General features: G+C 41.0%; 1 protein-coding gene across 1 annotated transcript; it reads right to left on the reverse strand.

Annotated features, from left to right (window-relative positions):
- Positions 1–22,977: 22,977 nt before the first annotated feature.
- LOC130949269 (uncharacterized) lies at positions 22,978–25,407 on the reverse strand. Its single transcript, XM_057878037.1, has 3 exons — positions 24,747–25,407; positions 23,500–24,644; positions 22,978–23,445 (listed from the first exon to the last, which is right to left on the reverse strand). Exons 1-3 carry the CDS (start codon positions 25,405–25,407, stop codon positions 22,978–22,980), a joined length of 2,274 nt encoding a protein of 757 aa, XP_057734020.1.
- Between the last annotated feature and the right edge of the window lie 590 nt (positions 25,408–25,997).

Consider the following 25,997-nt stretch of genomic DNA (forward strand, 5'->3'; position numbering starts at 1 on the left):
GCCATTCTTACCCTATAGATCCTGAAATCACTTAACAAATGCATCACGACATCAAATGGTAATATGATAGGATTAAAATTTAGCATTTTTAAGGCCTAAAAAGCATGTTTTAAACTATGAAGCATAATTAGGAAGGAATCATAAAAATATGCAATTTACATGAATAAGTGTGAAAAGAATTGATAAAACCCACCAAATTCAACACAAGATAAACCCTAAAATTGGGGTTTAGCAACCTCCCCACACTTAAACTAAGCATGTCTTCATGATGAAGATTAGAAGACCAAAGAATATAGGGATTGGGAAGACTTATGGAATGTAACCTATCTATATGGATGCAACTAATGTACCTAATGCAAATGCTTCTACCCATTTGGTTAGAGTAAATCAATCTCCAAGAGTATATATGAACACATAGGACTAAAATAGTATGATGATCAATAAATTCCACTAATTCAAGTTTCAAAATAAAGCATGAATGAACTTGCAAGATGAAAGCTCGTAAAAACGGGAAACATAGGATTGAGTATTGAACCCTCACCAGAAGTATTTGCATTATAATCTCTCTAGTGTTTGAGGGTCGATTCTCTCAATTCTCAACTAATCTTGCTTTCTAAGACTTGTTCTTCTTCTACCAATCAACATATGTTCAATACATAAATACACATATCAAGAGGTCTTTTCGAGGGTTGTAATGGGATTAGGGTCATGGTAGAATTGTATTTGGTCAAGTGGACTAAAATTTGAATCTTTGATTAACCTAAACTTCCCAAGTAACCTAAAACAATGCGTATAACTATAATGTAAAACCTAACTACCCATCATTTATGCTTTCCTACATACTCATGCATCCCATTTTTAAGTACTAACACATATGTATTGTCATCACTATTTTACTTTGGGGTAATTTGTCCCCTTTTTATTATTTTTTTCTCTTTTCTTTTATTTTCTCTTTTTTTTTTTCTTGGGGTATTTTGTCCCCCTTTTTTTCTTTTCTTTTCTTTTTTCTATATACATAAGACATTAATGCATATGGTTTAAGTAATGAATGCATGAATATGTGTCCAATTTTTTTTTTTAATTTCAAAAAGACTCATGAAACACCCAATTTACCCAATCAATGTTCCTATTTCCAATTCCCCTATACTCAAATTATGCACACTCTCACTCGTCTAAGTTAACTAAGGATTCAAATTAAGGACATTTATTATTTTTCGCTTAGAGCTAGTGATGTGCTATTATAAAGAACAAAAGGGTTAAGTAGGCTCAACATTGGTTTGCAAGGGTTGATAAAAGGGTAAAGCCAATTTGGGTATATAAGCTTTAATGATAAAGGCCTCAATCACATAAATGCATTCAAACACTAAAAAATGGACATATAGAATCAAGCAAGTCAAAGATCACAATCTTAGAGAGAACAACACACACTAAACAAAATATTGGTTGAAAGATGCAACCAATCAACTAGGCTCAAAATCTCACTAGGTTTGTGTGTTCTAGCTCTAAAACTATGTTCCAAAATTAATATCTTCAAGCAAGTTCAAAAGCAAAAAATTTTAGCTCCAATTAGTGGGGTGCCTTAAAATAGTTTTCTCGGAAAAAAAATCATTACTTCAACCAAGTAGACTGGTGCACGAAATTGCAACCACACTTTTGCAACCCCGCACAACTAACCAGCAAGTGCACTGGGTCGTCCAAGTAATACCTTACGTGAGTAAGGGTCGATCCCACGGAGATTGTCGGCTTGAAGCAAGCTATGGTTATCTTGTGAATCTTAGTCAGGATATCAGAAATTATCAGGATTGATTGTGAAAAGCAACAGAACATGAAATAAGTACTCGTTATGCAGTAATGGAGAATAGGTTGAGGTTTTGGAGATGCTCCATCTTCTGAATCTCTGCTTTCCTACTGTCTTCTTCATCAAACACGCAAGGCTCCTTCCATGGCAAGCTGTATGTAGGGTTTCACCGTTGTCAGTGGCTACCTCCCATCCTCTCAGTGAAAACGTTCCTATGCTCTGTCACAGCATGGCTAATCATCTGTCGGTTCTCGGTCAGGCCGGAATAGAATCTAGTGATTCTTTTGCGTCTGTCACTAATGCCCCGCCTGCTAGGAGTTTGAAGCACGTCACAGTCATCCAATCATTGAATCCTACTCAGAATACCACAGACAAGGTTTAGACCTTCCGGATTCTCTTGAATGCCGCCATCAGTTCTAGCTTATACCACGAAGATTCCGGTTAAAGAATCCAAGAGATATCTACTCAATCTAAGGTAGAACGGAGGTGGTTGTCAGGCACACGTTCATAGTTGAGAATGATGATGAGTGTCACGGATCATCACATTCATCCGGTTTAAGAACAAGTAATATCTTAGAATGGAAGCAAGCATGATTGAATGAGAAACAGTAGTAATTGCATTAATCCATCAAGACACAGCAGAGCTCCTCACCCCCAACCATGGGGTTTAGAGACTCATGCCGTGGAAGGTACACAAAGAAACGTGTAAAGTGTCATGAGGTACAGATACAATGTCAAAAGATCCTATTAATAGTAAACTAGTAACCTAAGGTTTTACAGAAATGAGTAAATGACAGAAAAATCCACTTCCGGGCCCACTTGGTGTGTGCTTGGGCTGAGCATTGAAGCTTTCATGTGTAGAGACCTATTCTGGAGTTAAACGCCAGCTTTCATGCCAGTTTGGGCGTTTAACTCCAAGTTTTATGCCAGTTCCAGCGTTAAACGCTGGAAATTCTGAGGCTGATTTGCCGCGCCGGTTTGGGCCATCAAATCTCGAGCAAAGTATGGACTATTATACATTGCTGGAAAGCCCAGGATGTCTACTTTCCAATGCCGTTGAGAGCACGCCAATTGGGCTTCTGTAGCTCCAGAAAATCCACTTTGAGTGCAGAGAGGTCAGAATCCAACAGCATCTGCAGTCCTTTTCAGTCTCTGAATCAGATTTTTGCTCAGGGCCCTCAATTTCAGCCAGAAAATACCTGAAATCACAGAAAAACACACAAACTCATAGTAAAGTCCAGAAAAGTGAATTTTAACTAAAAACTAATAAAATTATACTAAAAACTAACTAGATAATACTAAAAACATACTAAAAACAATGCCAAAAAGCGTACAAATTATCCGCTCATCACAACACCAAACTTAAATTGTTGCTTGTCCCCAAGCAACTGAAAATCAAAATAGAATAAAAAGAAGAGAACATACTATAGACTCAAAAATATCAAAGAAACATAGTTCCAATTAGATGAGCGGGACTAGTAGCTTTTTGCCTCCGAACAGTTTTGGCATCTCACTCTATCCTTTGAAGTTCAGAATGATTGGCATCTATAAGAACTCAGAACTCAGATGGTGTTATTGATTCTCCTAGTTAAGTATAATGATTCTTGAACATAGCTAGTGTATGAGTCTTGGCTGTGGCCCAAAGCACTCTGTCTTCCAGTATTACCACCGGATACATACATGCCACAGACACATAATTGGGTGAACATTTTCAGATTGTGACTTAGCTTTGCTAGAGTCCCCAATTAGAGGTGTCCAGGGTTCTTAAGCACACTCTTTTTGCCTTGGTTCACAACTTTATTTCTTTCTTTTTCTTTTTCTTCTCTTTTCTCTTTTTTTTTTCGAAATTTTTTTTTGAATTCACTGCTTTTTCTTGCTTCAAGAATCAATTTGATGATTTTTCAGATCCTCAATAACAGTTCTCTTTTTCCTCATTCTTTCAAGAGCCAACAATCTTTAACATTCTCAAAACAACAAATTCAAGAGACATATGCACTGTTCAAGCATTCATTCAGAAAACAAAAAGTATTGTCACCACATCAAACTAATTCAACTAGTTTCAAGGATAAATTTCGAAATCCTGTACTTCTTGTTCTTTTGTGATTAAAGCATTTTTCATTTAAGAGAGGTGATGGATTCATAGGACATGCATAACTTTAAGGCATAATCTTTAAATTTTATTAATTATGAATTAAGAACAAGACTCAAATATAGATATAAAATGAAACTAAAAGAAAAAATTAGAAAGCAAAATTTTAAACTAGGCTCCTAATGATAGAGGTTTTCACAGAGTTAGGACTCAACAACCTTGATTTTGAGAAGTGGATGCTCCCTCAGCTTGAGAGGAGAGCTTTTGGCGTTTCATCTCTTGGAGTTCACGCCCCTGCTTCTCTTGTTCCTTCAGCAATTTGCAGAGCATGCAGTTCTGATTCTGCTGTTCTTCCTTAAGTTGCTCCATAGTCTCTTGCAACTTGTTGATAGATGCTTCTAGGTTGGCCCAGTAGCCAATTTCAGGGAATTCAGCGAGGAACTCCTGCGCCCTTCTTTTGATAGAGTTGTCTTGCATTTGTCCTTCCATTGACTTCTTGGTGATCGGATGTTCAATGGGTATGAATTCATCTACTCCCATCTTCACCCTAGCCTCTTTACAGAGCAAGGAGATCAAGCTTGGGTAAGCTAGTTTGGCTTCAGTGGAATTCTTATTTGCAATTGTGTAGATCTCACAAGCAATCACATGATGAACCTCCACTTCTTTTCCAAGCATAATGCAATGAATCATCACTGCTCTCTTGATAGTGACCTCAGAACGGTTGCTAGTGGGCAATATGGAACGCCCAATAAAGTCTAGCCAACCTCTTGCAATTGGTTTGAGGTCTCCCCTCTTGAGTTGGTTTGGGACACCCTTTGAATTGGTTATCCACTTAGTTCCAGGGAGGCATATGTCTTCTAGAACTTGATCCAACCCTTTATCTGCTCTCACCATTCTCCTATTAAAGGAGTCAGGATCATCTTGCAGTTGAGGCAACTTGAAGATTTCTCTTATTTTGTCCAGATGGAAGTACATAACTTTCCCTCTGACCATGGTTCTGTAGGTATGGTAAGCGGTTCCAGTCATTCTCTGCTTATCTGTTAGCCACAGATTTGAGTAGAATTCCTAAACCATATTCCTTCCAACCTTTATTTCAGGATTGGTTAGAACTTTCCATCCTCTGTTTCGAATTTGCTCTTGGATCCCCGGATATTCATCTTCTTTCAGATCAAACTTCACTTCCGGGATCACTGACCTCAGACCCATTATTTTGTGATAATGGTCTTCATGTTCTTTGGTTAAGAACTTCTCTTGATTCCAAAGATTCTTTGGATTATTCTCTTTCTTGCCTCTTAAATTGGTTTGTTTTCCCTTAGGAGCCATGATATTGATGAATCTTAGCTTTAGTGATCACGGAAAAGCACACCAAACTTAGAGGTTTGCTTGTCCTCAAGCAAAAGAAAGGAAAGAAGAAGAGAGATGAGAAGAGCAAATTCGAATGGTGTGGGAGAATGGGGCGTCCAAACGTGTATTTATAAAGTGGGGAGGAGAGATTTCGAAAAAGAAGAATTTGGAAGAAGATTTGAGAAGATATGGAAAGAATTTGAGAGAAGGGTGAGTTTTTGAACAAGATTTGGGATGGATTTGAGAGATTTGAAGAATGATTTTAGATTTTTGAAGATTTGAAAGTGAATGATGAAGGGTTGAGATGTATTTTTGTAGAAAAGCATGGGTAGGAAAAAGAAAGTTTGAAAAAAATTGATTTGAAAACAAAATTGTGGTCCCCCCACCTTTCTGGCGTTAAACGCCCAGAATGGCACCTATTCTGGCGTTTAACGCCCAGAATGGCACCCATTCTGGCGTTTAACGCCCATTTGTTGCCCCTTTTGGGCATTTAACGACCAGCCAGGTGCCCTGGCTGGCGTTAAACGCCAGAATTCCTTTATCACTGGGCGCTTTTCTAAACGCCCAGGATGCTGCACACCTGGCGTTAAACGCCCAGAATGGTGCCTATTCTGGCGTTTAACGCCCAAAATGGCACCATTCCTGGCGTTAAACGCCCAGAATGGTACCCATTCTGGCGTTTAACGCCCAAAATGCCCCTAACTGGCATTTTTTCGCCAACAAGCTCTTTTTCTCTGCTTTTTGAGCTGAATCCTTCTGTAACTCTGTGAATTCCATCATTTTTTTGATACTTGCCTTTGTAAAAACAAATCATATAACCTCCTAATGACTGGGTTACCTCCCAGCAAGCGCTTCTTTACCGTCTTTAGCTGGACCTTTACTGAGACTCACTCAAGTATCAGTTTTGAGCATTCCTGCTCAAAATTGCTTTCAAGATAATGCTTGATTCTCTGTCCATTAACAATGAACTTTTTGTCAGAATCAATATCCTGAAGCTCAACATATCCATATGGTGACACTCCTGTAATCACATACGGACCCCTCCACCGGGATTTAAGTTTTCCTGGAAACAATTTGAGCCTAGAGTTGAATAGCAGAACTTTTTGTCCTGGCTCAAAGACTCTGGTTGACAACTTCTTGTCATGCCACTTCTTTGCCTTTTCCTTATAAATTTTTGCATTTTCAAAGGCATTGAGTCTGAACTCCTCTAGCTCATTTAACTGGAGCAATCTTTTTTCACCAGCTAGCTGAGCATCCATGCTTAGGAACCTGGTTGCCCAGTAGGCTTTATGTTCCAGTTCCACGGGCAGATGACAGGCCTTCCCATACACCAGTTGGTATGGAGAGTTCCTATAGGGGTCTTGAATGCTGTTCTGTACGCCCACAGAGCATCATCCAAGCTCTTTGCCCAATCCTTTCTTCGGGCTATCACAGTCCGTTCTAGGATTCTTTTTAGCTCTCTGTTAGAGACTTCAGCTTGCCCATTTGTCTGTGGATGATATGGAGTTGCCACTTTGTGGCTAATTCCATATCTGACCATAGCAGAGTATAGCTGTCTATTGCAGAAATGAGTGCCCCCGTCACTGATTAGTACTCTGGGAACACCAAACCTGCTGAAGATGTGTTTCTGGAGGAATTTTAGCACGGTCTTGGTATCATTAGTGGGTGTAGCAATTGCTTCTACCCACTTAGATACATAGTCCACTGCCACCAGAATGTAAGTGTTTGAGTATGATGGTGGGAACGGACCCATGAAGTCAATTCCCCATACATCAAACAATTCTATCTCTAATATCCCTTGTTGAGGCATGGCATATCCGTGAGGCAAGTTACCAGCTCTTTGGCAACTGTCACAGTTACGCACAAACTCTCGGGAATCTTTATAGAGAGTAGGCCAGTAGAAGCCACATTGGAGGACTTTAGTGGCTGTTCGCTCACTTCCAAAATGTCCTCCATACTGTGATCCATGGCAGTGCCATAGGATCTTTTGTGCTTCTTCTCTGGGTACACATCTGCGGATTACTCCGTCTGCACATCTCTTAAAGAGATATGGTTCATCCCAGAGGTAGTACTTGGCATCTGAAATTAATTTCTTTCTTTGCACTTTGCTGTACTCCTGGGGTATGAACCTCACAGCTTTATAGTTTGCAATATCTGCAAACCAAGGAGCTTCCTGAATGGCAGAGAGTTGCTCATCTGGGAAAGTCTCAGAGATCTCAGTAGAAGGGAGGGACGCCCCAGCTACTGGTTCTATTCGGGACAGATGATCAGCTACTTGGTTCTCTGTCCCTTTTCTGTCTCTTATTTCTATATCAAACTCTTGCAGAAGCAACACCCATCTTATTAGCCTGGGTTTTGAATCCTGCTTTGTGAGTAAGTATTTAAGAGCAGCATGGTCAGTGTACACAATCACCTTGGATCCTACTAGGTAAGATCTAAACTTGTCAATGGCATAAACCACTGCAAGTAATTCTTTTTCTGTGGTTGTGTAATTCTTCTGTGCATCATTTAGAACACGGCTAGCATAATAAATGACGTGCAGAAGTTTGTTATGCCTCTGTCCCAACACTGCACCAATGGCATGATCACTGGCATCACACATTAATTCAAATGGTAATGTCCAATCTGGTGCAGAGATGACTGGTGCTGTGACCAGCTTAGCTTTCAGGGTCTCAAACGCCTGCTGACACTGTGTGTCAAACACAAATGGTGTGTCAGCAGCTAGCAGGTTACTCAAAGGTTTTGCAATTTTCGAAAAATCCTTTATGAACCTTCTGTAGAATCCTGCATGCACCAGAAAGCTTCTGATTGCCTTAACATTGGCAGGTGGTGGTAATTTTTCAATTACCTCTACCTTTGCCTTATCCACCTCCATTCTCCTGCTTGAAATTTTGTGCCCAAGGACAATTCCCTCAGTCACCATGAAGTGACATTTCTCCCAGTTTAAAACCAGGTTAGTCTCTTGGCACCTTTTCAGGACAAGTGCTAGGTGATTAAGACAGGAACTGAATGAATCTCCATATACTGAGAAGTCATCCATGAAGACTTCCAGAAATTTCTCTACCATATCTGAGAAGATAGAGAGCATGCACCTCTGAAAGGTTGCAGGTGCATTGCACAGACCAAAAGGCATCCTTCTGTAGGCAAACACGCCAGAAGGGCAAGTAAATGTTGTTTTCTCTTGGTCCTGAGGATCTACTGCAATTTGGTTGTAGCCTGAATAGCCATCCAAAAAGCAGTAATAATCATGACCAGCTAGTCTTTCTAGCATTTGGTCTATGAATGGTAAAGGAAAATGATCCTTTCTGGTGGCTGTATTGAGCCTTCTGTAGTCAATACACATACGCCACCCTGTGACTGTTCTTGTAGGAACCAGTTCATTTTTTTCATTATGAACCACTGTCATGCCTCCCTTCTTGGGGACAACTTGGACAGGGCTCACCCAGGGGCTATCAGAAATAGGATAAATAATCCCAGCCTCCAGTAATTTAGTGACCTCTTTCTGCACCACCTCCTTCATGGCTGGATTTAGCCTCCTCTGTGGTTGGACCACTGGTTTGGCATTATCCTCCAACAGGATCTTGTGCATGCATCTAGCTGGGCTAATGCCCTTAAGATCACTTATGGACCACCCAAGAGCTGTCTTGTGTGTCCTCAGCACTTGAATCAGTGCTTCCTCTTCCTGTGGATTTAAAGTAGAGCTTATAATCACTGGAAAAGTTTCACCCTCTCCCAGAAACGCATATTTCAGGGATGGTGGTAGTGGTTTGAGTTCAGGTTTGGGAGGTTTATCCTCCTCCTGAGGAATTTTCGAAAATTCCTTTGTTTCCTGTGGTTCTTCTTGATCAGGCTGAGAATCCTTGAAGATGTCTTCAAGCTCTGATTCTAGGCTTTCAGTCATATTGATCTCTTCTACCAGAGAGTCAATAATGTCAGCGCCCATGCAGTCATTTGGTGTGTCTGGATGCTGCATAGCTTTTACAGCATTCAACTTGAACTCATCCTCATTGACTCTCAGGGTTACTTCCCCTTTGTGTACATCAATGAGAGTTCGCCCAGTTGCTAGGAAAGGTCTTCCTAGAATGAGAGTTGCACTCTTGTGCTCCTCTATTTCCAGCACCACAAAGTCAGTTGGAAAGGCAAATGGCCCAACCTTGACAATCATGTCCTCTATTATGCCTGATGGATGTTTAATGGAGCCATCAGCAAGTTGGAGGCATATCCTGGTTGGTTTGACTTCTCCAGTCAACCCAAGCTTTCTGATAGTGGATGCAGGTATTAGATTGATGCTTGCTCCAAGATCACATAGGGCTGTCTTGGTGCAAGCGCCTTCTAATGTGCATGGTATCATAAAGCTTCCAGGATCTTGAAGCTTTTCTGGTAAGCTTTTCAGAATGACTGCACTGCATTCTTCAGTGAGAAACACTTTTTCAGTTTCTCTCCAATCCTTCTTATGACTTAAGATTTCCTTCATGAACTTAGCATAAGAAGGTATTTGCTCAAGTGCCTCTGCAAACGGAATCTTTATTTCAAGAGTCCTTAGATAGTCTGCAAAGCGGGCAAATTGCTTATCCTGTTCCGCTTGGCGGAGTTTTTGAGGATAAGGCATCTTGGCTTTATATTCTTCAACCTTAGATGCTGCAGGTTTATTCCTTACAGAAGTGGTTGAAGAAGCCTTGTTAGAGGGGTTATTGTCAGCACTCTCAGGTGTCTGATCCTCCCTTGGCGTCTGAATGCCAGGATTGGGTGGAAAATGGGCGTTTAACGCCAATTTTTCCCCCTTTTCTGGCGTCTGAACGCCAGAACTGGGCAAGGAATGGGCGTTTAACGCCAGCTTTCCTTCCCTTTCTGGCGTTTGAACGCCAATAACATTCCTCTCTGGGCTCTTACTGTCCTCAGAGGAATTTTGAACAGTGGTTTGGTTATCCTCTGTCAATTGTTCCTTATTTGATTTTTTACTCTTTAGAGTGATGTTGTTCAGTGTCTTCCCACTCCTTAATTGAACTGCTTGACACTCTCCTGTTATCTGTTTAGACATCTGCTGTTTTGCTTGATTCAACTGCAATTCTATGTTCTTGTTAGCAACTTTAGTTTCATGGAGCATCTCTTTAAATTCTGCTAACTGTTCTGTCATCAGGAGTAACTGTTGATTAAGCTCAATCATCTGTTCTTGAGGATTAGGATCAGTGACTACTGCCATGACATCCTCATTTGGAGAGAACTCATTGCTAGAATATAAGTATTGGTTTCTAGCAACAGTGTCTATAAGCTCTTGAGCTTCTTCAATTATCTTCCTCATGTGTATAGATCCACCAACTGAGTGGTCTAAAGACATCTGAGCTTTTTCTGTAAGCCCATAGTAGAAGATGTCTAACTGTACCCACTCTGAAAACATTTCAAAGGGGCATTTTCTAAGCATACCTCTATACCTCTCCCAGGCATTATAAAGGGATTCATTATCCTCTTGTTTAAAGCCTTGGATGTCCAGCCTTAGCTGTGTCATCCTCTTTGGAGGGTAAAAATGATTCAGGAATTTGTCTGATAACTGTTTCCATGTCTTTACGCTTGCTATAGGTTGGTTATTCAACCACCTTTTAGCTTGATCTTTTACAGCAAATGGAAACAGTAATAGTCTGTAGACATCCTGATCCACCTCTTTATCATGTACTGTGTCAGCAATTTGCAAGAACTGTGCCAGAAACTCAGTAGGTTCTTCCTGTGAAAGACCGGAATACTGGCAATTTTGCTGTACTATGATAATGAGTTGAGGATTTAGCTCAAAGCTGCTTGCTTTGATGGGAGGTGTACAGATGCTACTCCCATATGCAGCTGTAATGGGGTTAGCATATGACCCCAGAGTCCTTTTGGACTGATCAATCCCACTGAGGTCCATAATGGACAAAAGGGAAATGATAAGATTGCAAACAGATAAATTTTGTTTTTTTTTTTTAAAGTGACCGAAAAAAATGTAAAATAAAATAAATAGAAAATAAAATAAAATTTCGAAAATTAAAAGAAAATAAGATCAAAGCAAATCGAAAACTGAATCAATTAGTTAATTAAAAAGATTTTGAAATTAGCAATTAGAAAGATATGATTGAAAAATTTTTATGAAAAAGATTTGATTTTTGAAATGAAGAAAGAGAAAAACAACAAAATGACACCAAACTTAAAATTTTTAGAAAATCAAACACAATTTTTCGAAAATTTTAAAGGAAAAACACAAAGAGGACACCAAACTTAGAATTTTTACGGATCAAAAAGGGACTAAAGACATGCAAATTCGAAAATTAGAAGAAAAACAAAAGCATGCAATTGACACCAAACTTAAAATATGAAACTAGACTCAACTAAAAGACTCTAAACCAACAAAAATAAAACAGTCCTAATCTAAGCAACAAGATAAGTCGTCAGTTGTCCAAACTCGAACAATCCCCGGCAACGGCGCCAAAAACTTGGTGCACGAAATTGCAACCACACTTTTGCAACCCCGCACAACTAACCAGCAAGTGCACTGGGTCGTCCAAGTAATACCTTACGTGAGTAAGGGTCGATCCCACGGAGATTGTCGGCTTGAAGCAAGCTATGGTTATCTTGTGAATCTTAGTCAGGATATCAGAAATTATCAGGATTGATTGTGAAAAGCAACAGAACATGAAATAAGTACTCGTTATGCAGTAATGGAGAATAGGTTGAGGTTTTGGAGATGCTCCATCTTCTGAATCTCTGCTTTCCTACTGTCTTCTTCATCAAACACGCAAGGCTCCTTCCATGGCAAGCTGTATGTAGGGTTTCACCGTTGTCAGTGGCTACCTCCCATCCTCTCAGTGAAAACGTTCCTATGCTCTGTCACAGCATGGCTAATCATCTGTCAGTTCTCGGTCAGGCCGGAATAGAATCCAGTGATTCTTTTGCGTCTGTCACTAACGCCCCGCCTGCTAGGAGTTTGAAGCACGTCACAGTCATCCAATCATTGAATCCTACTCAGAATACCACAGACAAGGTTTAGACCTTCCGGATTCTCTTGAATGCCGCCATCAATTCTAGCTTATACCACGAAGATGCCGGTTAAAGAATCCAAGAGATATCTACTCAATCTAAGGTAGAACGGAGGTGGTTGTCAGGCACACGTTCATAGTTGAGAATGATGATGAGTGTCACGGATCATCACATTCATCCGGTTTAAGAACAAGTAATATCTTAGAATGGAAGCAAGCATGATTGAATGAGAAACAGTAGTAATTGCATTAATCCATCAAGACACAGCAGAGCTCCTCACCCCCAACCATGGGGTTTAGAGACTCATGCCGTGGAAGGTACACAAAGAAACGTGTAAAGTGTCATGAGGTACAGATACAATGTCAAAAGATCCTATTAATAGTAAACTAGTAACCTAAGTTTTTACAGAAATGAGTAAATGACAGAAAAATCTACTTCCGGGCCCACTTGGTGTGTGCTTGGGCTGAGCATTGAAGCTTTCATGTGTAGAGACCTATTCTGGAGTTAAACGCCAGCTTTCATGCCAGTTTGGGCGTTTAACTCCAAGTTTTATGCCAGTTCCAGCGTTTAGGCTGATTTGCCGCGCCGGTTTGGGCCATCAAATCTCGAGCAAAGTATGGACTATTATACATTGCTGGAAAGCCCAGGATGTCTACTTTCCAATGCCGTTGAGAGCACGCCAATTGGGCTTCTGTAGCTCCAGAAAATCCACTTCGAGTGCAGGGAGGTCAGAATCCAACAGCATCTGCAGTCCTTTTCAGTCTCTGAATCAGATTTTTGCTCAGGGCCCTCAATTTCAGCCAGAAAATACCTGAAATCACAGAAAAACACACAAACTTATAGTAAAGTCCAGAAAAGTGAATTTTAACTAAAAACTAATAAAATTATACTAAAAACTAACTAGATAATACTAAAAACATACTAAAAACAATGGCAAAAAGCGTACAAATTATCCGCTCATCATAGACCTAGTAAAAAGTACTTGGATGAAAGACAATTTATTTAGTTCATGTGCATCCAATCACTTGATAAGCATATGTAAGATATGTACAAACTCTAGATATATTTACAAACAACTACCATGCAAAAAATACTTAAATGCAAAAACTAACTACAAATTGCAAATTATCCTAATTAACAAAAGAAAATAAAGATTTAGGTGTTGAAGAGAAGGTTCGTTACCTACGGAAGTCGGTCACCGACCTCCCCACACTTAAAAATTTGCACGGTCCTCCGTGCCATCAGTGATGAGCAAAGTGGGTTCGGAATCGTCACTTCCAATAGCCATCGGATGGTGGGACAAGGGTGCCTCCATGTCCACCTCTTGATTGCTTTCTTTACCCTGATCTGAAGTGGACTTCGGAGTGTCAGGTTCCTCCATAGGCGGGTTGATGCAACCGATGAGCTTATGGTAGAGATGATGGTTCGGTAGTATCTGCATGTGGGTTCTTATCCTTGCACTTGGTTGTAACATGAGGCTTAATCTATTCCCATACGGAAACTTCTTTCTCCACCTCATCGATGCAGTTAGTCTTTTGTCAACCGCTTAGGAGGTGATGAATTAGCACTTGAATTTGAAGCTTGTGCTTTAGTGAGTACTTTTTGAGTTGCCCCTTTTGTAGGTGTCTTCTTAGAAGTCTTTTCATTTTCTTTCTTGGTGGCTATCCTGAAAAGGAAGAAAAAGAGGAAACATTAAGCTCAGAGAGATAGACATTGAAATTAAGAAAGTGCAAGTGAGAAATAATGCTGAAAAAGAGTAAAGTGTCTCAAATACATGGTAGCTACAACATGTAAGTGAGACATCAACAAGAGCATTGAGGCGTATCACTAGCACTAGATGCAAGAGTGAAGGAAGTATATAAGTATAAATCATAAAAAGAGTAATCTCAAGCATCAATATCAACAATGATGAACACATGTAAGATTAGATAGGACATGAGAAAAAAATACTAACTCCAAGACAATGAAGCACAAAGATTGGAGAATATGGAGTTAAAGAGGATGAAACTACTAATTCTTGCATAATGTTACAAGGATAGCAAGCCATAGACAATAAGAGATTTGATCATAAAAAACAATAGAAAATGAGATCAATGCACAATTGATGAGCGGATAATTTGTACGCTTTTTGGCATTGTTTTTAGTATGTTTCTAGTAGGATTTAGTTAGTTTTTAGTATATTTTTATTAGTTTTTAGTTAAAATTCACTTTTCTGGACTTTACTATGAGTTTGTGTATTTTTCTGTGATTTCAGGTATTTTCTGGCTGAAATTGAGGGACCTGAGCAAAAATCTGATTCAGAGACTAAAAGGACTGCAGATGTTGTTTGATTCTGACCTCCTTGCACTCAAAGTGGATTTTCTGGAGCTACAGAAGCCCAATTGGCGCGATCTCAACGGCTTTGGAAAGTAGACATCCTGGGCTTTCCAGCAATGTATAATAGTCCATACTTTTCCCGAGATTTGATGGCCCAAACCGGCGTTCCAAATCAGCTTAAAACTGCCCGGCGTTTAACGCCGGAACTGGCACAAGAATGGGAGTTAAACGCCCAAACTGGCACAAAAGCCGGCGTTTAACTCCAAGAAGAGTCTCTACACGAAAATGCTTTAATGCTCAGCCCAAGCACACACCAAGTGGGCCCAGAAGTGGATTTTTATGTCATTTACTCATTTTTTGTAAACCTTAAGCTACTAGTTCTTTATAAATAGGACCTTTTACTATTGTATTCTCATCTGGGTAGCTATCTTTAGTCTTATGCTATCTTAGATCATTGGGAGGCTGGCCTCACAGCCATGCCTAGACCTTGTTCTTATGTATTTTCAACGGTGGAGTTTCTACACACCATAGATTAAGGTGTGGAGCTCTGCTGTACCTCGAGTATTAATGCAATTACTATTGTTCTTCTATTCAATTCAGCTTGTTCTTGTTCCAAGATATCACTTGTTCTTCAACTTGATGAATGTGATGATCCGTGACACTCATCATCATTCTCACCTATGAATGTGTGACTGTCAATCACCTCCGTTCTACCTTAGATTGGGTGGATATCTCTTGGATTCTTTAACCGGAATCTTCGTGGTATAAGCTAGAATTGATGACTGCATTCAAGAGAATCCAGAAGGTCTAAACCTTGTCTGTGGTATTCTAAGTAGGATTCAATGATTGAATGACTGTGACGAGCTTCAAACTCGCGATTGTGGGGCATTAGTGACAGACGCAAAAGAATCACTGGATTCTACTCCGACATGATCGAGAACCGACAGCTGGATAGCCGTGCCGTGACAGGGTACGTTGAACATTTCCACTGAGAGGACGGGACTGTAGCCATTGACAACGGTGATGCCCAACATACAGCTTGCCATGGAAAGGAGTAAGAATGATTGGATGAAGACAGTAGGAAAGCAGAGAGACGGAAGGGACAAAGCATCTCCATTCGCTTATCTGAAGTTCTCACCAATGAATTACATAAGTATCTCTATCTTTACTTTATGTTTTATTCATATATCACCCATACCCATTTGAATCTGCCTGACTAAGATTTACAAGATGACCATAGCTTGCTTCATACCAACAATCTCTGTGGGATCGACCCTTACTCGCGTAAGGTTTATTACTTGGACGACCCAGTGCACTTGCTGGTTAGTTGTGCGAAGTTGTGTTTATGCCATGGTATTGAGCACCAAGTTTTTGGATTCATTATCGGGGATTATTTGAGTTGTGAAAAGTAGTGATCACAATTTCGTGCACCAACAATAATTCAAGTGTTATGAAAAAGACGTATTGAGTTGAAAGAATAAGACTAAAAATGACTAAGGTCTCATTGGTTCTTTTTCACAAACACTTGGTGTGCATATTATAAACAACATGCAACTTGATAAAACCAAGTGTGCAGTATACGCAAAGTAAAGTGCCAACTACCATAGTAACACCAAAAAATATAAAACAAACCAAGAGGTATCAAAATAGTCCACCAACTTATAAAAATTTAATTTAAAACCTCAAAACCAATGCAAGAATGCAAGAAGAAAAAGACTAAGAGTAAGCTATAAAGAACAAAACTAGAATACAACTAAGAACAACTAAAGAATTTAAATGCAACAAACAAAAGAAAAATTAGAAAGCAAAAGAGCTTAAGAGGTGAAACGTTAAAAAAAAGGAGAAAGAGACGAAGGTAGGTGCAAGTAAAAAAGGATAAGGGAAATAAGAAGAGAAAAAAGAAGAGAGAAGGTGGGACCGCCGGAGGTGGTGGTCACCGGTGGCTGTTCATTGGACTGGAGAGGGAGAAGAAATGTGATGAGAAGAAGGGAGAAGAAGAAAGAAAGAAAAGAAGAAAGAAGAGAGGAAAAGAAACAGGGGTAGCGCACCCCTGCAGGTTAAATCCGTAATGTGACGCAAACATGTCATCCACGCGTTCGCGTGGAAAGCAAAAAAAGAGGGTGACACATACGCGTTAGTCACGCATACGTGTGAGGACTTATCGTGCCTTCCGCACAGTACCCACATGGTTCTAGCTATTGGTGTCAATTGAGCCCAAAACCTTAGGGTTGGCCCTAAACCCTCCAAAATAATTCTAGCCCACAGCCCCAAAATTATAAAATTATATTTTTAAGCCATATCCCCTAATTAAGCCTCCCAACAAAAATCAAAATAGGGCTGGCCCTACAAGCCCTAAAAGTCCCAAATCTGATCTCCTCCTCCCTGACCTAAGAACAAGATGCTGAAACGGTAATGCAAAAGACGTGAAATAGCGTGGTGCTCTTCTTCCTCCTCCTTTGCATTCTACTTCTATGTTCTACTCCACCTACGACGTGGCTGACTTCTGCGCTCTGATCCTCCTACGACGGTGACTGTACCCAGTGGACAACCCGGTGGCTGCTCCTCCTCCCTAATGTGGTGCTCCTCCTTCTTAACGCAGTGGACGAAATCAGTGGCTGCTCCTCCTCCATCACGCGGAATCAGAAGTGAGTTCTTTGTTTTCTGTCCCTCTCTGAGTTTCTTCTTTGTTTGTTTGCATCACCCATTTTAATTCTCTTGTTAATAAACCGAGGTAGGTCTATGGCTACCCTATTTCTGTCACTCTCTATGATTTCAAAATGATTGAACTGTGAACTGTGAACTTGTTTCTTCAATTGTGTATTTTCTGGTTAATTGATTGTAAACATTTTGGTTCCTCTATTTCCTGAGAATTTGAGCATTTTTTTCAGAATTCAATATATATTTTCATAATTTTATTCTTTATTAGGAAAGAAAAATTGTGTATTTAGTGTGGTCACGCGAGGCTAGTCAATTTTGCTGTTTGTGGTTCCAATAGATTTTGCAATTCGTTAATTACACAGAAAAACACAATCTCACAGAAAGTAGTTTTTTTAGTCATTTCTAATGTGCATATAGTTATTATATTGGTTTAATTTGTTGAATTTTGCAGTTGCATATGCATATTTAGATTAGATGAATAATTAATATGAATAAATGAATGTTGTTGTTGCTATAGAATTTTAATACACACTATTTGGATATGATTAGGAAATTTATGAATATGGATGATGAGATTATTTCTGAGACTCTTGTTCAAGCTTTTCGTAGTGTTGATTCTGGTAAAAAATCTAGTGTTTGGAGGTTTTTTAAGAAGATTAGAAAAGACATAGATGGTATTGAAAAGGCTTAATGCAATTTTTGTAATCATGAATATAAAATTGAAAAAAATCCGAAAACTAAGAATGGTTACGAGACTTCTCATCTGAGTCGTCATATAGTTTCTTGTAAATTCATACCCCTTAGTATTAGATTTGATGATGATATAGAGGGTCTTCCAACCAAAATTGATCAGAATGATCATCGAAAAAACTCGCTCAAACTATAGCAAAACATGATCTTGCATTTAGCTTTGTTGAGTATGAGGGTATTAGAGATTGGATTAATTACATTAGTCCAATGATTATAATGCCTTCTAGAAACACTTTAGTTTCAGATCTTAAAATGATTTATTCAACAGAGAAAGAGAAATTGAAGCAGAAGATGTCTAGGATACCTAATAGAATTTGTTTGACATCTTATGTGTGGACAGCATCTATCACTAAAGGATATATTTGTTTGACAGCTCAGTTTGTTGATGAGAATTAGCGACTAGTGAGTAAGATTTTAAATTTTTCTCGAATGATTGCTCCCCATACTAGAACTGATCTGGAAGCAGTCTTATTCAACTCTTTGAAGCAATGGGGTATTGATAAGAAAGTATTCTCTATTACTTTAGATAATGCTTCTGTAAATAAGAACATGCAAAACATGTTAAAAACTCATCTACGTAAGCAGAATAGTTTGCTTTGCGATGGAGAATATTTTCATGTACGTTGCCCCGCTCACATTTTAAATTTGATTGTACAAGAAGGGTTAAAGGTGGCAACTGGAGCTTTATTTAAAATCAAAGAGAGTGTGAAATATGTGAACGCTTTTGATGGGAGAATGGTGAAATTTAAAGATTATGTGCAGTAAGCAGAAATTGAAGAAGGTGTTGGTCTAAAATCAGATGTTTCAACTCGATGGAATTCTACATATATGATGTTGGAAAGTGCAATTAAATTTGAAAAAGCGTTTGACATCCTTAGTGTTGTAGATGGAGCTTATAAACATTGTCCAACAAATGAAGAATAGAGCTTAACAAAAAAAAATGTGTGAATTTTGAGAGCCATCTTATGAAACTACAAACCTTATTTCGGGTTCATCATATCCAACATCAAATTTGTATTTTATGCAAGTTTGGAAAATTAAATATCTTTTGGAAGACAATCAAATTTGTGATGATATTGTTATTATGAACATGGCTTTCAGAATGAAGATGAAGTTTGATAAATATAGGAAGGATTATAGCACCGCCTTAGCTTTTGAGGCAATTCTTGATCCTCGATTAACGTTAAAGTTCTTGAGGTTTTGTTACAAAAAACTAGATCCTTCAACCTTTGAATTGAAGGCAAATGAAGTATTGGAGAAATTTAAAAGGTTGTATGGAGAGTATATAAATACTTTTGGTGGTTCAACAATTTCTCAAAGTAGTAACCAATCTCCTAAGTCATCTGAAGAAAAAATGGTGATAAAGGTATTTAATTTTAAGGGCAATTTACTTATTTAAATAGAATGGGAGACTTCTTTACCTAAATGTGCGAAACTGTTTGTTGTTACGTGCATGTGCAAAAAGCCTTTTCTATGTAATCCGTGGCAACCCACCACGGTTTCAAAACATGCATAAACCGTGGCAGGTCCCAGCGGTTTAGGAGCAAAAATTATAGAGTGTAAACCGTGGTAAGTCACCACGGTTTACGAAGGAAAAAATGCATGCATAAACCGTGGAGAGTCACCACGGTTTATGAGGAAAGTTGATTGCACATAAAACCCGGTAACCCACCGCGGTTTATGTGTGTATAGCTATATAAGTAATCCGCTGAAGGCAGGGACGGATCATTTGATACAGCACAAAAAAAGGAAGTTGTTGTTGTGTGGAGAGGATTTGGAAAACTTTGGTCGTGTGAAGGAGGAGTGGGTGGTGGAGCCAATGGAGGATGAGGATCGCTTGTACCGACTAAATGGGGTCGCTCACGTGGCAGGATATATCGACGAAGAGGTTAGTTACTATTATTGTTATTATTATTGTTATTAAAATTCGTACTAATATAGCAATTGATATTATTAGGAATATTGTTAGTAAAAATATTTTATTATGTTTATTTGTATTGTTATTCTGATTAATGTTATTTACATAAATATTGATATTATTATGGTTACTGTCAATCAAAATGTGAGGCGTTTATTAATATTGTCTACGTAAATGTTAATATTATTATCGGTATTGTTAGTAATGCATATTTTATTATGCTTATTTATCTTGTTAGTCCGGTTAATAGTATTTTTGTAAAATATTTTATTATAAATGTTAATATTTTATTGAAAAATATTTTTTTTCTGTATTTATATTGTTATAATGAGTGAATAGTATTCGTAGCTTCACTGTTTATTACACAATAAGAGAATCAATGAATTTAATGTGACGAGTCTAATAATTTTTACGAAAATTATGTTTGGTGTTGTTTGTAATGGTTGTATGTTAAGGGATTTTGTTACCCACGTTTTGCAGCCTAGTAGGGTTATTAGCGCCGTTAGGCGGCAGCAGAATATGCCCTTACATGACCGGATTATACCGTATCTGGAGACTGCGGGCTTGTATTATCTGGCTAGGCTAAACAGTCAGTGGTTTTGGGTTGATGAGTCTCTCCTTAGTGCATTTATTGAGCGGTGGCGTCTGGAGACCCACACGTTCCATATGCCGTTTGGTGAGTGCACTATTACTTTACAGGATGTTGCGTATCAGCTGGGTTTGCCGATTGATGGTGCGCCCGTTAGTGGGTGCTTGAATGAGTTTGAGAATCTGATGGAACACGGTAGACCAGCATGGGTGTGGTTCCGGGAGTTGTTCGGGGAGTTACCTCCACAGAGTAAAGTCAAGCAGATGACAGTGTGTTACACATGGTTCCACGAGAGGTTCCGGGTTCTCCCTGCAGATGCTACTGATGAGACCGTGCGTGTATACGCACGCGCTTATATCCTGATGCTGTTGTCGTCTCAGCTGTTTGCGGACAAGAACGCAAACAGGGTACACCTTCGCTGGTTGCCTTATTTGGCATCATTGGACGACTTGGGCAGATATAGCTGGGGCTCCGCGGCACTGGCCTGGTTGTATAGGTGTCTTTGTCGTGGTACAAACAGGAACGTCGTTAACTTGGCTGGGCCGCTACAGCTACTACAGTCTTGGATTTTCTGGAGGTTTCCCACTCTGAGGCCCACTGGTTTTGACCGGTTCGGGTTTCCTCTTGCTTCCAGGTATGGTTTAGTATTTTCCGTTCATAAATTGTAAAAACAGCATCTGTTATGGTTTGTTTTGACATCATTTCAATTAAAATTGTAGGTGGGCTGAGTTTGTGCCGAGGAACGATGCAGGGGCACAGAGATTAGTTTCTGCACGCCTTGCACTGGATCGACTGCGTGTCCACGATGTGAGTCATTTATTTATTACTGATACTTGTAGTAGTTTTTCTTAAATGTCACTGTCTCATCAAACTCTTACTGTTTCTATGCAGTTTATGTGGGAGCCTTATTCTTCTGTTGATGTTGCTGCTGTTATTCATCCGGAGATACTAGCTGACGAGCACCGACGGCTATGGACGGCCGTCACTAGCCTGATATATTTTGCTGCGATCGAGTGGCACCAGGTCGATAGGGTTCTACCCCAGTTCGACGGTGTTCAGCATCTCCCAGAGGGCGCTCTGAACATAGATTGGCTACATGCGAAGGATGGTAGGGGTGGGGACCGGTGGTTTCCTACATATTATCAGGAGTGGCACCAGCTTTGGGAGGACAGGCTTCAGTCAGTCATATGGGTCGATCAAGTCCTCGACCCCGGTCCATCAGCAGATTACTTGGAGTGGTGGTGCTGTGTGGCGCACAGGTTTCTATCCCCCGATATAGCATTTCAGGATCCGAGGCCGATTGTGTTGACTGAGGAGGCGCGTCATAGAGGGTCGTCCCAGGCACCTCCTAGAGTGCACGTTTATGACAGACCAGATAACAGACGAGTCGATCGGCGTCGCCGTATAGGGACCCAGACCACCGATCGCGAGTGGAGGGAGTTTGCCGACCGTTTGGAGCAGGACATTCCTGGAGCTGAGCCTGGGGATGCAGTGGACTACCGTGTTCCTCGACGTAGAGGCAGACGGCCACCTGCGCGGCCTATCCGTCGAGGTGCGCCTGACAGAGGACCATCCGAGCAGGGGGACGGCACTGATCACGTGCCCGGTGAGGAGGTAGTTGGATCAGCATCAGCTATGGATCAGCCGACGTTTGACGTGGGTACTAGCTCTCAGCTGTTTGGGAACGTGAGCCCACATGCTTTTGCTGAGTTTACTACCGCGGCTGTCGGGATGGACATTGCTGATCCTGTTATTGAGTCCGAGTTCTACAGGGACATAGCAGACATGCTTATGGATGATGATGATACCCATTATAGGCCACAGATGCCTGAGGAGCATGCCCAGTTTGCTGATCAGCAGCCACGGAGTGACGATGTTCAGGCTCAGTTGGCAGTTGACCTCAACGAGCCTGCAGTATCTCCGTCTGACCCATGGTTTGCGTTAGGAGGGACACCTGCCTCTACTTTCAATACGGTTCCCGCACAGCCCTCAGCACCAGCGGCAGATCACAGACCTAGGCGGGTGAGGCGTCCTCCTTTGTGTGGCACCGGAGGTCACCTGCTTGGCCAGTTCGACGATGATGACAGTGACACCATTGAGGATTCTGATTAGTTATGTTATATGTTCCTGTTCGGTAGGGACTTTATTAGTTTATGTATTGAACATGCTACTTAGTATTTATGGCTTTCAGACTTGTGTTAAATATTATTTATCTTTTGACCAAGTAGTTTAACCGGTTTCAGATTATTTGATATGTTCCTCTACGGTTTATATTATAATGGACAATGTGAAAGATGTCCAAAGTGGTTTAATCAAACAGGTAAAATAACAGGAGTTTATTCATCTGAAATTTTTGTGTTAAAGAAACATGTTGACAGTCACATACTTAACCAATCATACATTACTAAGATTATCTAGACCATGAAACAACTGATGCAGCATAGACGGCATGAGATCTACGCATCCCCTCCACCACTTTGTCTTCGCTGGTGACAGTTCCTCCGCGTATGCCCAGGCTAACGGCATAGCCCACAACGCTTCGGCTGATTCTCCTGAGACTGATCCATACTTCCACGGATCCTGGTTGCCTTTGGACGACCTTCCTTTGCACGCCGCATATTAGGGTCAGGAATGATGGTTGGCCCAGCATATGGAGGCCATAGTCCTTCAGGGATAGGTGGGAGAAACCCCTGATTGTAAACGTTGAATACCTCACTCATATGATACACCTCGTGAACATATGACGCCCAGTTAAGCTGGGAGTAGGCGCAACACGCAATGGCGTGGCAACAAGGATAATGCAGCGCCTGGAAGTGGCCACAGTCGCATCGGTGATCTTTAAGGGAAACTCTATAGCTACCCAGCGAGAAGGTCCCCGTTGGTGTTGTCTCAGCGACGGTGTACTCGGACTGATGCCTGTCGTATAATGTCACATTGAAGCACCTAGAGTCTCTTAGGTTCCGATCAATAACCTTGACCAATGCCTGACAGAATTCATGGCCAGATCCGAGTTGTGCCTCTGCTGTCTATCCCCGTACCACAAATAGCTGAGCAAGCCTCCCGTAGGTTGACTTAACCAACGATGTGACCGGCAGGTTGCGAGTTCCCTTTAGCATGGAGTTCACACATTCACTGATGTTTGTGGTCATGTGCCCGAACCGTCGACTAGCATCCTCATGTTGGGTCCATTTGTCATACTCCATACGGTTGGCCCAGTCACACATTGCTGGATTCTCAGTCCGCATGATGTCGAACCAGTAGTAAAACTCTGCCTCAGTCTTTGCGTAGGCAGCATTCACCAGCATCCTCCTTGAGTCCTTACCTTTGAACGTTAGGGCGAAATTCGCAGCCACATGCCTTATACAGTAGGCCCGGAAAGCCCGAGGAGGCAGCCATCCAATCTCAGGTGCCTCAAGCGCTGCCTTGATCCCATTATGCCTGTCAGAGATAACAAGGATACCCTCCTGAGGAGTCACATGCTCTCGGAGATTGGACAAGAAGAATGACCACGATTCTGCATTTTCGCCCTCCACTAGGGCAAATGCTATCGGGAGGATGTTCGAGTTCCCGTCCTGAGCTATCGCCAACAGCAGCGTGCCTCCATACTTCCCATACAAGTGGGTACCATCAATACTGACGAGGGGCTTGCAATGCCGGAATGCCTCGATACAGGGTGGAAATGTCCAGAAAAGCCGGTGAAAGTACACCGTGGACTCATCAACCCCACCACCAATCCGAACAGGAGACGTCTTCAGCACCGTGATTGTTCCCGGCATTGTCGCCTGGATCCCTAGCATCCAACGTGGCAACTCCGCGTAAGACTCTTCCCAATCTCCGTATGTTTGTGCCACTGCCTTCTGCTTAGCCATCCAAACCTTCCTGTAACTAGGCTTGAAACCGTAATCAGCTTCTGTCGCTTGTTGAAGTACCTTTACCGTAACCGCAGCATCGGCCCTTACCATAGGAAGAATCCTCGCACATATAACGTGGTAATCCAGCTGACGGTGATCACTTGAAATAGAAGTTGCGAGGCATGTGTATGGCCCGTTGTACCTCCTAACCTCCCAAGTCCCCTTTCGTGCACGAAGCGCTACACGAATCAACCAACTACAACCCTTGCCGAATTCCTTACATTTTCCATGATACTTCAAATGATCCGATTCGATGACTCTGTACTCAACACCTCACCGGATGCTATAGTTCTTTACACTCAGCACAGCTTCATCTTTACTCTGGAATGATTGCCCAATCTGAAATTATGTAGAAGATCCCCCCACTCTGTTACCACTGTCTTCCTGTTGACCAAGAGCTTCCAAGTTTAGTGTGGAGAAGTGTGGAGGGTACTGATGAGAACCAGAACTTGAAGGCCGATGCTGCGCATGTGCATCGCCACCTATGTCATCGTCGCTGTCACCATCGATATCAACAGGCTCCTGGTCAGACTCATCGTCACGCATTGCATTCTCTACTTGATCAGGTCCACCAAAGTCTTCGATATAAGGTACGAGGCCGCCACCGGTGCCCACAACGTGGGGAGGCTCAATGACTGCTGCATTCTCCAAAGGTACAGAACCAACAACCTCCGTTCGGTCTAAATCAGCCGCAAACGAAGGTGATTGAACCGGCAAAAGATACGGTCTGACCGCAGGCATCGAACTAGATGCACCAACCGCGGCAGCTGGGCAAGGAACTGGAGCGGATGCCCCAGAACTATCGACACCAACCTCCAACTTCGCGAACAACTCATGTATTCTGATCTCCGAAAAACTCCTTACACAGTAGAACAGAACCCTAATATCTTCATCAGCCTTAACCGCAAAGGTTTCATACTGAACACCGGTCGAGACAACCGCCATGGGAATCTTGTAGAATAGTTTCTTCACCCACTTGCTACCCAACACGCCAAGCTTCTCCAAGATGCTGTTCTTCAAATCTGATAAACTCATCGACGAACTAATAAAAATACTTAGTGGTTCTCTGTCGGTAAACTTCACACCTTGGCTTTTGCTTTTTTTTTTATTTTCCCAGAGCAATGCACTAGGGCAAGAAAACTCTCTTCCTCACTAGCCATTGTAAGAATGATCTCTTATGGAGCTTGAATCACCCACATATATATAGACTTCCCGTCATAGTAAACCGTGGGAACCTACAAGGTTTTCTGGCCATTATTTACCCTACATAAACCGTGGTAACCCACAAGGGTTTATGTGCAATCAACTTTCCTCATAAACCGTGGTAACCCACCACGGTTTATGCATGCCATCTTTCCTTCGTAAACCGTGGTGACTTACCACGGTTTACACTCTATAATTTTTGCCCATAAACCGCTGAGACCTGCCACGGTTTATGCACGTTTTGAAACCGTGGTGGGTTGCCACGAATTACATAGAAATGGCTTTTTGCACATGCACGTAACAACAAACAGATTTGCACATTTAGGTAAACAATTCTGCTATTCTATTTATTTAAGTAAATTGCCCTAAAATTAATATTGTATTATTTTTCTCCTATTATGTTTATTCGTTACTTAAATAAT

The sequence above is a fragment of the Arachis stenosperma genome, chromosome 9, assembly GCF_014773155.1.
Source record: "Arachis stenosperma cultivar V10309 chromosome 9, arast.V10309.gnm1.PFL2, whole genome shotgun sequence".
In the NCBI taxonomy this organism is placed as follows: domain Eukaryota; kingdom Viridiplantae; phylum Streptophyta; class Magnoliopsida; order Fabales; family Fabaceae; genus Arachis; species Arachis stenosperma.